Genomic DNA, 14,658 nt, shown 5'->3' on the forward strand with positions numbered 1-14,658 from the left:
TTTGCATGACTTCAGCCCTGCCCCTAGGAGCCTGTTTCGAACCGTCCTCGCCGTGCACTTCACCCCAGCTGCCGTTTGCCATTCTTTTTGTAGGTCACTTGATGTCATCCTACGGTTGTTGAGTGACATTCGAATGAGTTGGCGGTCATCCCGGTCAGTAGAGAGTCGTTTTCGCCCTCTGCCGGTCTGTAGCTTTGTTGTCCCCAATGTCTGCTGCTTGACCTTGTTCTTATGAACCGCCGTCTTTGAAATTTTAAGGATGGAAGCAACCTGACGCTCACTGTATCCCTCTGCCAGTAAAGCCAGAATTTAACCCTTCTTTTCCTCACTCAAAACTTTCCTTTTCAACTCTTTTGGCATGGTCAATAGTTATTTTTTGATTAATATTACTTTTGAGGTACTATTAGCACTGTTTTTGCCATCCAGCTGGTCCTATTGCAAGAGGATAGTGATGACCACAGCAGTGGTTTTTATACTTTTCCTCATTAAATAAGATTTGGTTCATGTGATCACCTAATCAGTACCTAATTCAGTAGAATGAGGTGTGCCTGTGTTGGAATTCAACAGACACTGGAATGGAATGGCTGTCATACTGTCACACCCTGGTTCTGGGGACTCTATATGTTGAGCCAGGGTGTGTAGTTTCTATGTGTTTATTTTCTGTGTGGTAGTTCTAGTGTTGGATTTCTATGTTGGCCAGAGTGACTCCCAATCAGAGGCAACGAGTGTCAGCTGTTGCGGGTTGTCTCTGATTGGGAGCCATATTTAAACTGTCTGTTTTCCCTTTGTGTTTGTGGGATCTTGTTTCCGTTTTGGTTTGTTGCCGTGTCGGTTGTGTTATACCGAGGACGTCACGTTTTCGTTTTGTTCGTGCATTCATTAAATAAATAAATATGTTTGCAACTAACGCTGCGCATTGGTCTACTCTCTACGACGATCGTGACACATACATGTAGAGATGCTGATTTAAGAAACATTTACAGTGGTCTCTTAATTTTTTCCAGAGCTGTATATATATATATATACACTACCTGTCAAAAGTTTGGACACACCTACTCATTCAAGGGTTTTTCTTAATTTTTACTATTTTTTACATAGTAGAATAATAGTGAAGACATCAAAACTATGAAATAACACATGGAATCATGTAGTAACCAAAAAAAGTGTTAAACCAATCAAAATATATTTTATATTTGAGATTCTTCAAATAGCCACCCTTTGCCTTGATGACAGCTTTGCACACTCTTGGCATTCTCTCAACCAGCTTCACCTGGAATGCTTTTCCAACAGTCTTGAAGGAGTTCCCACATATGCTTAGCACTTGTTGGCTGCTTTTCCTTCACTCTGCCGTCCGACTCATCCCAAACCATCTCAATTGGGTTGAGGTCGGGTGATTTGTGGAGGCCAGGTCACCTGATGCAGCACTCCATCACTCTCCTTCTTGGTAAAATAGCCCTTACACAGCCTGTAGGTGTGTTGGGTCATTGTCCTGTTGAAAAACAAATGATAGTCCCACTAAGCCCAAACCAGAAGGGATGGCGTATCGCTGCAGAATGCTGTGGTAGCCATGCTGGTTAAGTGTGCCTTGAAATCTAAATAAATCACAGACAGTGTCACCAGCAAAGGACCCCCACACCATCACACCCCCTCCTCCATGCTTTACGGTGGGAACTACACATGCGGAGATCATCCGTTCACCCACACCACGTCTCACAAAGACACGGCGGTTTGAACCAAAAATCTCTAATTTGTAGAAAATAGTAAAAATTAAGAAAAACCCATGAATGAGTAGTTGTGTCCAAACTTTTGACTGGTAGTGTATATTGTATATATATTTTTTTATTCTGATTTTTCTACAGCACCCTTTGCACCCCTTCTTCCAAGCTCAAGCATAAAAGTTTAACTGCAAAGCAGTTTATGGTGGTCTGCTCAGCTTGATGATTTGTCATATTCTACATTTGGGGTTATTAATTAACCTTTTACTGCAGTGGGCTAAATCAATGTCACTCAGAATGTTTATTGGTAGTCTTAAACAAATCTACTTTGAAACAAAAGTATACACCTCACACACATGGTTATGGGCTTAAAAAAAGAAGACACATGTACCATGTCAGATATAGAGTTGAAATGTATTAAATTTTGAGTTTGCATCCCAATATTACACTTTATATACATCACAGAAGACTGAAATATAACAAAACCGTTTGACATAGAAACACCAGATTGTATTAATTAATTATGAAATGCAGTCTAGCCATGCGGCCACTAGAGGGCGGTGTGGTCATTTGACTGCAGGAAAGGGAGCTACACCATTTGGTGTTAAAGGTAGACAGCGAAATTACCTTCGAGATGCAAGACACAGTATCTGTGCATGTGCACGGGTTCGCTTCACGCTGTTCAGAGCACCACGGGAGAAGTTGAGCCTTACGCTTCACGCTGTTCAGAGCACCACGGGAGAAGTTGAGCCTTACGCTTCACGCTGTTCAGAGCACCACGGGAGAAGTTGAGCCTTACGCTTCACGCTGTTCAGAGCACCACGGGAGAAGTTGAGCCTTACGCTTCACGCTGTTCAGAGCACCACGGGAGAAGTTGAGCCTTACGCTTCAACGCTCTTAGTTGTTGTGGAAATGTACCCACTATGCTGTTTACTTTCTGCATCTACGTCATATTGCTGAGTCTACCTTTAATAAGGGACACATTAAAAGTTATTGTTTCAGACAGTTTAAACATGAACAATACATTTCCATTTTCCATTTTAGTCATTTAGCAGATGCTCTTATGTATGCCAATATGGACTATATCTACAGTATCATATGATAATAACCAATAGCGTATAGTGCTTATAAAATAACAGGAAACAGGACAAACTCCAAGCAGGGTTCACACCAGTACATGGTACATTCAGAGTTTGATGTGGTGAAAACACCAAAACACCCAACAACATTAAAGGTCAGAGTTTATTTCCTCTCCTCCTCCTTCATCTCCATTATTCCTGTTTTCAACATTTAGAGTCCATCATTAGCGCTTCAGAAGCCCAGCCCTTTTTACACATCATCATCCATTATGCCCCTCCCCCCTCTTCCTCCCCAAATGACCTTCCTCCTGTATGAGCACATAGTGAACAACACAAAGATGCTCATTACCATGTGTGAACTGCTGCTGGCGTTCCAAACGGAACCCTATTCCCTATAAAGCCCTATAGGCTCTGGTCTAAAGTAGTGCACTATATAGGAAATAGGGTGCCATTTGGAACGTAGGCAGGGGTTATTTCAACATGAGTGGCCCGGGAGAAGCAGAGCATCAGAGGCGGTCCAAGGTAGGTGGGCCTGGCCAGCTGGCTGCCTTTATGGACACACTTTATGAGGACTTAACAAATGCAAGTTGACAGGCACAACATTCAGTGGCCAGAGGGGGTCATGCTGGTACAGATTGTCCTCTGTTGAACGGTTAGTGCCTCACTATGCCGGGTAGTGGGTGGTCGCTGTCTCACTGATAGTCCGTTGAAGTTGTATAAAAAGGGGAAATCTGCAGTTAAAACAACAACGAATGAGAGCATTTAGCAGGTCACTTCTTCCAAACCTAGAAGGGACACCTTCTACATGTTATGCAGCGAAAACAGCCAAATATATCCAGTGAAACAAGCTGATGTTTTAGTTTCTGATGGTGAACGACAGTTGAATTAAGATAATGAGGTATTAGTAAGTTATATTCTTCAAGAATCAATGTCTATATGTCGTTAATTGAAAAGTTCCCAAACATGTATCTACCAATGTCATTACACCTCACCCGGTTACAGACTGTACTCTGTTGAACGGTTGTTGGTGACACACTGGACTGGGTAGTCTTGGGTGGTCGCTGTCTCACTGACAGTCAGTTGAAGTGTTTTAGGGTGCGTCCCAAACGGCACCTTGTACCCTTTATAGTGAACTACTTTGACAGGAGCCCTGTGGGCCCTGGAGGTAACATTTGGGATGCAGCCTTCAAGTTGTTTTGTTTCTGTGGTAATTGTAGGAATGTGAGGGAAGCTTGGCTGTGCTTGCCAGAGTTGAGGTAATGCGTGGCGGTGTTCAGATCCTCTCTCTGGGCTGATGAAAGAGAGTTAGAATGATGGGGATAATTACAACTGTCAGGGCCTCTTCTACAGTGAACTGGCACTGCGCCCCAAATGCCACCCTATTCTCTATACGGCGCACTACTTTCGACCAGAGCCCCCTGGTAGTGCACTAGGGTGGGATTTGGGACGCAGTCTGGGTTTAATCTGACTGGCTTCCTCTTTCACAGTGTTCTAGAACAGACCACCAACAGACCCTGGCCCTGGCCCTGACCCTGTCCTCCTCTCCTCTCCTCTCCTCTCCTCTCCTCTCCTCTCCTCTCCTCTCCTCTCCTCTCCTCTCCTCTCCTCTCCTCTAGACACATACGACACCTGTTCTCCACTGCATGTTTCTTCAATCAATCAAATTCAGATTTTTCAGAATTTGACTTCTTTGGGGGAAAATACATCTAATAAAAACACTAAAACATGCAATATATACATATATATATTCAATCTATATGTTTTCATAGTCTGTTACAGTATGCCTACTCTATATGTTTCATAATTGCATTATACACGGTGGGTGCATGACTGTGTGCATCCAGCCAGGCATGGTGAGTATAGTTTTATGACACTAGGTGGCGACATTGATGTTAGTTACACTTGAAGAAAGACCACCAGTGGATTAGAACCTTGGGATCATTGCAGCAACATTCTTCTGGTATAAAGAACTACCAAACAGCTATAGGCCAATATTCAAAGCGATGCTCGTGTGTACAGTAGGGAAAAAAAGTATTTAGTCAGCCACCAATTATGCAAGTTCTCCCACTTAAAAAGATGAGCGAGGCCTGTAATTTTCATCATAGGTACACGTCAACTATGACAGACAAATTGAGAATTATTTTCCAGAAAATCACATTGTAGGATTTTTTATGAATTTATTTGCAAATTATGGTGGAAAATAAGTATTTGGTCACCTACAAACAGGCAAGATTTCTGGCTCTCACAGACCTGTAACTTCTTCTTTAAGAGGCTCCTCTGTCCTCCACTCGTTACCTGTATTAATGGCACCTGTTTGAACTTGTTATCAGTATAAAAGACACCTGTCCACAACCTCAAACAGTCACACTCCAAACTCCACTATGGCCAAGACCAAAGAGCTGTCAAAGGACACCAGAAACAACATTGTAGACCTGCACCAGGCTGGGAAGACTGCATCTGCAATAGGTAAGCAGCTTGGTTTGAAGAAATCAACTGTGGGAGCAATTATTAGGATATGGAAGACATACAAGACCACTGATAATCTCCCTCGATCTGGGGCTCCACGCAAGATCTCACCCCGTGGGGTCAAAATGATCACAAGAACGGTGAGCAAAAATCCCAGAACCACACGGGGGGACCTAGTGAATGACCTGCAGAGAGCTGGGACCAAAGTAACAAAGCCCACCATCAGTAACACACTACGCCGCCAGGGACTCAAATCCTGCAGCGCCAGACGTGTCCCCCTGCTTAAGCCAGTACATGTCCAGGCCCATCTGAAGTTTGCTAGAGTGCATTTGGATGATCCAGAAGAGGATTGGGAGAATGTCATATGGTCAGATGAAACCAAAATAGAACTTTTTGGTAAAAACTCAACTCGTCGTGTTTGGAGGACAAAGAATGCTGAGTTGCATCCAAAGAACACCATACCTAATGTGAAGCATGGGGGTGGAAACATCATGCTTTGGGGCTGTTTTTCTGCAAAGGGACCAGGACGACTGATCCGTGTAAAGGAAAGAATGAATGGGGCCATGTATCGTGAGATTTTGAGTGAAAACCTCCTTCCATCAGCAAGGGCATTGAAGATGAAACGTGGCTGGGTCTTTCAGCATGACAATGATCCCAAACACACCGCCCGGGCAACGAAGGAGTGGCTTCGTAAGAAGCATTTCAAGGTCCTGGAGTGGCCTAGCCAGTCTCCAGATCTCAACCCCATAGAAAATCTTTGGAGGGAGTTGAAAGTCCGTGTTGCCCAGCGACAGCCTCAAAACATCACTGCTCTAGAGGAGATCTGCATGGAGGAATGGGCCAAAATTCCAGCAACAGTGTGTGAAAACCTTGTGAAGACTTACAGAAAACGTTTGACCTGTGTCATTGCCAACAAAGGGTATATAACAAAGTATTGAGAAACTTTTGTTATTGACCAAATACTTATTTTCCACCATAATTTGCAAATAAATTCATAAAAAATCCTACAATGTGATTTTCTGGATTTTTTTTTCTCATTTTGTCTTTCATAGTTGACGTGTACCTATGATGAAAATTACAGGCCTCTCTCATCTTTTTAAGTGGGAGAACTTGCACAATTGGTGGCTGACTAAATACTTTTTTCCCCACTGTATATCTGACAGAATGAAGCTAGAACACATGTGGTAATAGAGAGCAGCTGATAAAGAGTCCTTGACCCATCCTTGAACCAAGCCTTGAACCAAGCCTGTATCAGAGACCATGGAAACTATTAGGCTATATCCTAACATTTACATTTTAGTCATTTAGCAGACGCTCTTATCCAGAGCGACTTACAGTTAGTGAGTGCATACATTATTATTTTATTTTTTCATACCCCCTGTGGGAATCGAACCCACAACCCTGGCATTGCAAACACCATGCCCTACCAACTGAGCTACATCCCTGCCGGCCATTCCCTCCCCTACCCTGGACGACGCTGGGCCAATTGTGCGCCGCCCCATGGGTCTCCTGGTCGCGGCCGGCTACGACAGAGCCTGGATTTGAACCAGGATCTCTAGTGGCACAGCTAGCACTGCGATGCGGCGCCTTAGACCACTGCGCCACTCGGTAATAAAGGGGTTTGATTCAGAAATAGACACAAATATATATTTAGAAATAAACATAGGTCATTCTTATTTATCAGTCTGTTTTGGGGTAAATTTTCCTCTCAGTTTCTGGTTGCAGTTTCTGGCGTCCATCATTTATTTCTGGTAGAGGTCTCTGTGGATGTCCATGCTAGGGATGGGCAATTGAAATGTTTTGACTGTTCGAGTACTCGCATTATTATTTTTTTGAGTACTCGTGTACTCGAATGGGAAAACTAAAATACAAATTTGAACACAAGGCCTGCACTGGAAAAAAAATATGTGTGCATTTATCTATATGGCAACAGTGCACAACAATGCCTAATTTATCACAACCATTACAGATAACAAATCCTAATTGCTAAATTGTCCCATATACAGTACCAGTCAAAAGTTTGGACACTACTCATTCAAGGGTTCTTCTTTATTTTTTACTATTTTTTACATTGTAGAATAATAGTGAAGACATCAAAACTATGAAATAACACATATGGAATCACGTAGTAACAAAAAAAGTTTTAAACAAATCAAAATCTATTTTATATTTGAAATTCTTCAAATAGCCACCCTTTGCCTTGATGACGATTCACGAGCAAGGATGTTTTTTTGGGGTCTGGAAGATGGCGATGGACGGTTTGGGTAAAGTGGACTCGGTCCGAGTGACCAGGAGCGGTATGATGCAGATTTCGTGTGTTTCAACAGCGCAAAAGGAGAACGCTCTGTGGCTCAACAAGATGTCGACGTATGATGTGGAAAGCTCTGACTTTCAGAGTAGGGCACCGGTTAAAGATGTACTCTCTGGTGTTTCGTACAGAGTAGGGCTCCGGTTAAAGATGTACTCTCTGGTGTTTCGTACAGAGTAGGGCACCGGTTAAAGATGTACTCTCTGGTGTTTCGTACAGAGTAGGGCACCGGTTAAAGATGTACTCTCTGGTGTTTCGTACAGAGTAGGGCTCCGGTTAAAGATGTACTCTCTGGTGTTTCGTACAGAGCAGGGCACCGGTTAAAGATGTACTCTCTGGTGTTTCGTACAGAGTAGGGCTCCGGTTAAAGATGTACTCTCTGGTGTTTCGTACAGAGCAGGGCACCGGTTAAAGATGTACTCTCTGGTGTTTCGTACAGAGCAGGGCACCGGTTAAAGATGTACTCTCTGGTGTTTCGTACAGAGTAGGGCTCCGGTTAAAGATGTACTCTCTGGTGTTTCGTACAGAGCAGGGCACCGGTTAAAGATGTACTCTCTGGTGTTTCGTACAGAGTAGGGCACCGGTTAAAGATGTACTCTCTGGTGTTTCGTACAGAGTAGGGCTCCGGTTAAAGATGTACTCTGTGGTGTTTCGTACAGAGCAGGGCACCGGTTAAAGATGTACTCTCTGGTGTTTCGTACAGAGTAGGGCACCGGTTAAAGATGTACTCTGTGGTGTTTCGTACAGAGCAGGGCACCGGTTAAAGATGTACTCTCTGGTGTTTCGTACAGAGTAGGGCACCGGTTAAAGATGTACTCTGTGGTGTTTCGTACAGTAGGTGGCGGCAATACACCTTATGAGTGTGTCAATAAACCTCAGAGAAGAAGAAGAGCCGGAGGAAGCTACTTCCGAACACATCCTCCAGATGGACAGCTGACCGCACATCTTTTATCAAGGGATTTGAGACATTTCCAGCGAAATATGATTAAAGCTATTTTAATCTTTAACAACCATGGGAAACCACGACTCATCAGATTTTATGAATATTTTGTAAGTACCCAAATGTACGAACTGCTAACGTTTGTTAGATAGCCAGCTAGCCATCCGTTTATCTTATTTGCCAGCTGTTAGTGCACTAATGCTATGCTAGCTAAATTGTCTAGCTAGAGGCTAATTAATCAATAATCTATTTTGTCATCATCATGAGATGTGATTTTATTGCCATTTATATAGCTAACTAGCTACGTTGATTTATATATTTGGACATAGCTACAAATATCAATGTGCACAACAGATGGGCAACCTTGGGGCTAGTTTGCAACGTCAGCTGTTTTACTGCTAGCTGTTAGCTAGCTAGCTCTTGAATTTCGATTTCAATTAAGTTCTTAGCCAATTGTCATAGACATATTTCTTCTCAGGCCGAAGATCTGCAGCAGCAGATAATTCGAGAGACTTTCCATCTGGTGTCGAAGAGGGATGACAACGTCTGCAACTTCTTGGAGGGGGGAAGGTAAAAGCTATTGTTAGTATTACTAGCTGGTTAAATTAACCAACATATATACATTGTTGATGAACAATGAACAAATCAAAAAATGCATGGTTGTCTGCAAAGCAAATAAACCTAAGTCGTTTAGGATTCAATAAAGCATCCAGGCGGTAGCTATGGTTTGTATTGGGGACTGGTACTGTGCTTCTGTGATGACTTCATGATGTAGTTTTATCTGGGGTTGTTAAATGAGAAGTATTGTTTGACAGAAGTGTGCAGCTCATATGACCAGCAATCAATCATCAGTTCCCTGGCAGATGAGTTACGGTTGGACCAAATCAGACAATGCAGGATAGGCTAATAATATTATTTCTCTATTTGCAGTTTGATCGGCGGCTCGGACTACAAGTTGATCTACCGGCACTATGCTACGCTGTACTTTGTGTTCTGTGTGGACTCCTCTGAGAGTGAGCTCGGTATTCTGGATCTAATACAGGTGGGTTGGCAACTGTTGCTGAGTTGGTGTGTTACCATCTATAACTCTGTTGAACAGTAGGGTTGTATGGTGTCCACTCACCTCTCCTTTCCCAGTCAGTCAGCTGGACGGTCCACTCACCTCTCCTTTCCCAGACAGTCAGCTGGACGGTCCACTCACCTCTCCTTTCCCAGACAGTCAGTCAGCTGGACGGTCCACTCACCTCTCCTTTCCCAGACAGACAGTCAGCTGGACGGTCTACTCACCTCTCCTTTCCCAGACAGTCAGTCAGCTGGACGGTCCACTCACCTCTCCTTTCCCAGACAGACAGTCAGCTGGACGGTCCACTCACCTCTCCTTTCCCAGACAGACAGTCAGCTGGACGGTCCACTCACCTCTCCTTTCCCAGTCAGTCAGCTGGACGGTCCACTCACCTCTCCTTTCCCAGACAGTCAGCTGGACGGTCTACTCACCTCTCCTTTCCCAGACAGTCAGCTGGACGGTCCACTCACCTCTCCTTTCCCAGACAGACAGTCAGCTGGACGGTCCACTCACCTCTCCTTTCCCAGACAGTCAGCTGGACGGTCCACTCACCTCTCCTTTCCCAGTCAGTCAGTCAGCTGGACGGTCCACTCACCTCTCCTTTCCCAGACAGACAGTCAGCTGGACGGTCCACTCACCTCTCCTTTCCCAGTCAGTCAGTCAGCTGGACGGTCCACTCACCTCTCCTTTCCCAGACAGACAGTCAGCTGGACGGTCCACTCACCTCTCCTTTCCCAGTCAGTCAGCTGGACGGTCCACTCACCTCTCCTTTCCCAGACAGACAGCTGGACGGTCCACTCACCTCTCCTTTCCCAGACAGTCAGCTGGACGGTCCACTCACCTCTCCTTTCCCAGTCAGTCAGCTGGACGGTCCACTCACCTCTCCTTTCCCAGACAGTCAGTCAGCTGGACGGTCCACTCACCTCTCCTTTCCCAGACAGACAGTCAGCTGGACGGTCCACTCACCTCTCCTTTCCCAGACAGTCAGCTGGACGGTCCACTCACCTCTCCTTTCCCAGACAGACAGTCAGCTGGACGGTCCACTCACCTCTCCTTTCCCAGACAGTCAGCTGGACGGTCCACTCACCTCTCCTTTCCCAGACAGACAGTCAGCTGGACGGTCCACTCACCTCTCCTTTCCCAGTCAGTCAGCTGGACGGTCCACTCACCTCTCCTTTCCCAGTCAGTCAGCTGGACGGTCCACTCACCTCTCCTTTCCCAGACAGACAGTCAGCTGGACGGTCCACTCACCTCTCCTTTCCCAGACAGACAGTCAGCTGGACGGTCCACTCACCTCTCCTTTCCCAGACAGTCAGTCAGTTGGACGGTCCACTCACCTCTCCTTTCCCAGTCAGTCAGTCAGTTGGACGGTCCACTCACCTCTCCTTTCCCAGTCAGTCAGCTGGACGGTCCACTCACCTCTCCTTTCCCAGACAGTCAGCTGGACGGTCCACTCACCTCTCCTTTCCCAGACAGACAGCTGGACGGTCCACTCACCTCTCCTTTCCCAGACAGACAGTCAGCTGGACGGTCCACTCACCTCTCCTTTCCCAGACAGTCAGCTGGACGGTCCACTCACCTCTCCTTTCCCAGACAGTCAGCTGGACGGTCCACTCACCTCTCCTTTCCCAGACAGTCAGACAGCTGGACGGTCCACTCACCTCTCCTTTCCCAGTCAGACAGACAGTCAGCTGGACGGTCCACTCACCTCTCCTTTCCCAGACAGTCAGACAGCTGGACGGTCCACTCACCTCTCCTTTCCCAGTCAGACAGACAGTCAGCTGGACGGTCCACTCACCTCTCCTTTCCCAGACAGTCAGCTGGACGGTCCACTCACCTCTCCTTTCCCAGACAGTCAGACAGCTGGACGGTCCACTCACCTCTCCTTTCCCAGACAGTCAGCTGGACGGTCCACTCACCTCTCCTTTCCCAGACAGTCAGCTGGACGGTCCACTCACCTCTCCTTTCCCAGACAGACAGTCAGCTGGACGGTCCACTCACCTCTCCTTTCCCAGACAGACAGTCAGCTGGACGGTCCACTCACCTCTCCTTTCCCAGACAGTCAGACAGCTGGACGGTCCACTCACCTCTCCTTTCCCAGACAGTCAGCTGGACGGTCCACTCACCTCTCCTTTCCCAGACAGTCAGACAGCTGGACGGTCCACTCACCTCTCCTTTCCCAGACAGTCAGCTGGACGGTCCACTCACCTCTCCTTTCCCAGACAGACAGTCAGCTGGACGGTCCACTCACCTCTCCTTTCCCAGACAGACAGTCAGCTGGACGGTCCACTCACCTCTCCTTTCCCAGACAGACAGTCAGCTGGACGGTCCACTCACCTCTCCTTTCCCAGTCAGTCAGCTGGACGGTCCACTCACCTCTCCTTTCCCAGACAGTCAGCTGGACGGTCCACTCACCTCTCCTTTCCCAGACAGTCAGCTGGACGGTCCACTCACCTCTCCTTTCCCAGACAGTCAGCTGGACGGTCCACTCACCTCTCCTTTCCCAGACAGTCAGCTGGACGGTCCACTCACCTCTCCTTTCCCAGTCAGTCAGCTGGACGGTCCACTCACCTCTCCTTTCCCAGACAGACAGCTGGACGGTCCACTCACCTCTCCTTTCCCAGTCAGTCAGCTGGACGGTCCACTCACCTCTCCTTTCCCAGACAGACAGTCAGCTGGACGGTCCACTCACCTCTCCTTTCCCAGTCAGTCAGCTGGACGGTCCACTCACCTCTCCTTTCCCAGACAGACAGTCAGCTGGACGGTCCACTCACCTCTCCTTTCCCAGACAGTCAGCTGGACGGTCCACTCACCTCTCCTTTCCCAGACAGACAGTCAGCTGGACGGTCCACTCACCTCTCCTTTCCCAGACAGACAGTCAGCTGGACGGTCCACTCACCTCTCCTTTCCCAGACAGTCAGCTGGACGGTCCACTCACCTCTCCTTTCCCAGTCAGTCAGCTGGACGGTCCACTCACCTCTCCTTTCCCAGACAGTCAGTCAGCTGGACGGTCCACTCACCTCTCCTTTCCCAGACAGACAGTCAGCTGGACGGTCCACTCACCTCTCCTTTCCCAGACAGACAGTCAGCTGGACGGTCCACTCACCTCTCCTTTCCCAGTCAGTCAGCTGGACGGTCCACTCACCTCTCCTTTCCCAGTCAGTCAGCTGGACGGTCCTCTCACCTCTCCTTTCCCAGACAGTCAGCTGGACGGTCCACTCACCTCTCCTTTCCCAGTCAGTCAGCTGGACGGTCCATTCACCTCTCCTTTCCCAGACAGACAGTCAGCTGGACGGTCCACTCATCTCTCTTTTCCCAGACAGTCAGCTGGACGGTCCACTCACCTCTCCTTTCCCAGTCAGTCAGTCAGCTGGACGGTCCACTCACCTCTCCTTTCCCAGACAGACAGTCAGCTGGACGGTCCACTCACCTCTCCTTTCCCAGACAGACAGTCAGCTGGACGGTCCACTCACCTCTCCTTTCCCAGTCAGTCAGCTGGACGGTCCACTCACCTCTCCTTTCCCAGACAGACAGTCAGCTGGACGGTCCACTCACCTCTCCTTTCCCAGACAGTCAGCTGGACGGTCCACTCACCTCTCCTTTCCCAGACAGTCAGCTGGACGGTCCACTCACCTCTCCTTTCCCAGACAGACAGTCAGCTGGACGGTCCACTCACCTCTCCTTTCCCAGACAGACAGTCAGCTGGACGGTCCACTCACCTCTCCTTTCCCAGACAGACAGTCAGCTGGACGGTCCACTCACCTCTCCTTTCCCAGACAGTCAGTCAGCTGGACGGTCCACTCACCTCTCCTTTCCCAGACAGACAGTCAGCTGGACGGTCCACTCACCTCTCCTTTCCCAGACAGACAGTCAGCTGGACGGTCCACTCACCTCTCCTTTCCCAGACAGACAGTCAGCTGGACGGTCCACTCACCTCTCCTTTCCCAGTCAGACAGTCAGCTGGACGGTCCACTCACCTCTCCTTTCCCAGACAGTCAGCTGGACGGTCCACTCACCTCTCCTTTCCCAGTCAGTCAGCTGGACGGTCCACTCACCTCTCCTTTCCCAGACAGACAGTCAGCTGGACGGTCCTCTCACCTCTCCTTTCCCAGACAGTAAGCTGGACGGTCCACTCACCTCTCCTTTCCCAGACAGTCAGCTGGACGGTCCTCTCACCTCTCCTTTCCCAGACAGTCAGCTGGACGGTCCTCTCACCTCTCCTTTCCCAGACAGACAGTCAGCTGGACGGTCCACTCACCTCTCCTTTCCCAGACAGACAGTCAGCTGGACGGTCCACTCACCTCTCCTTTCCCAGACAGACAGTCAGCTGGACGGTCCACTCACCTCTCCTTTCCCAGACAGACAGTCAGCTGGATGGTCCACTCACCTCTCCTTTCCCAGACAGTCAGCTGGACGGTCCACTCACCTCTCCTTTCCCAGTCAGTCAGCTGGACGGTCCACTCACCTCTCCTTTCCCAGACAGTCAGCTGGACGGTCCACTCACCTCTCCTTTCCCAGACAGTCAGCTGGACGGTCCACTCACCTCTCCTTTCCCAGTCAGTCAGCTGGACGGTCCACTCACCTCTCCTTTCCCAGACAGTCAGCTGGACGGTCCACTCACCTCTCCTTTCCCAGACAGACAGTCAGCTGGACGGTCCACTCACCTCTCCTTTCCCAGTCAGTCAGCTGGACGGTCCACTCACCTCTCCTTTCCCAGTCAGTCAGCTGGACGGTCCACTCACCTCTCCTTTCCCAGACAGTCAGCTGGACGGTCCACTCACCTCTCCTTTCCCAGACAGACAGTCAGCTGGACGGTCCACTCACCTCTCCTTTCCCAGACAGTCAGCTGGATGGTCCACTCACCTCTCCTTTCCCAGACAGTCAGCTGGACGGTCCACTCACCTCTCCTTTCCCAGACAGTCAGCTGGACGGTCCACTCACCTCTCCTTTCCCAGACAGTCAGCTGGACGGTCCACTCACCTCTCCTTTCCCAGACAGTCAGCTGGATGGTCCACTCACCTCTCCTTTCCCAGACAGTCAGCTGGATGGTCCACTCACCTCTCCTTTCCCAGACAGTCAGCTGGACG

At 48.3% G+C, this 14,658-nt stretch overlaps 1 protein-coding gene across 1 annotated transcript in view; it reads left to right on the top strand.

The window, feature by feature from the left end:
• Nucleotides 1-8,457: 8,457 nt before the first annotated feature.
• LOC311119618 (AP-3 complex subunit sigma-2) overlaps nucleotides 8,458-14,658 on the top strand; it is a 33,681-nt gene continuing 27,480 nt past the window's right edge. Inside the window, exons 1-3 of the mRNA XM_084194295.1 lie at nucleotides 8,458-8,618; nucleotides 8,987-9,078; nucleotides 9,439-9,550. Coding sequence (XP_084050421.1) covers nucleotides 8,550-8,618; nucleotides 8,987-9,078; nucleotides 9,439-9,550 — 273 coding nt within the window. The 5' untranslated portion in view covers nucleotides 8,458-8,549. The remainder of the gene's footprint in view (nucleotides 8,619-8,986; nucleotides 9,079-9,438; nucleotides 9,551-14,658) is intronic.

This window comes from Coregonus lavaretus (genome assembly GCF_964263955.1).
Source record: "Coregonus lavaretus genome assembly, contig: HAP1_SCAFFOLD_952, whole genome shotgun sequence".
NCBI classification, from domain to species: Eukaryota; Metazoa; Chordata; class Actinopteri; order Salmoniformes; family Salmonidae; genus Coregonus; species Coregonus lavaretus.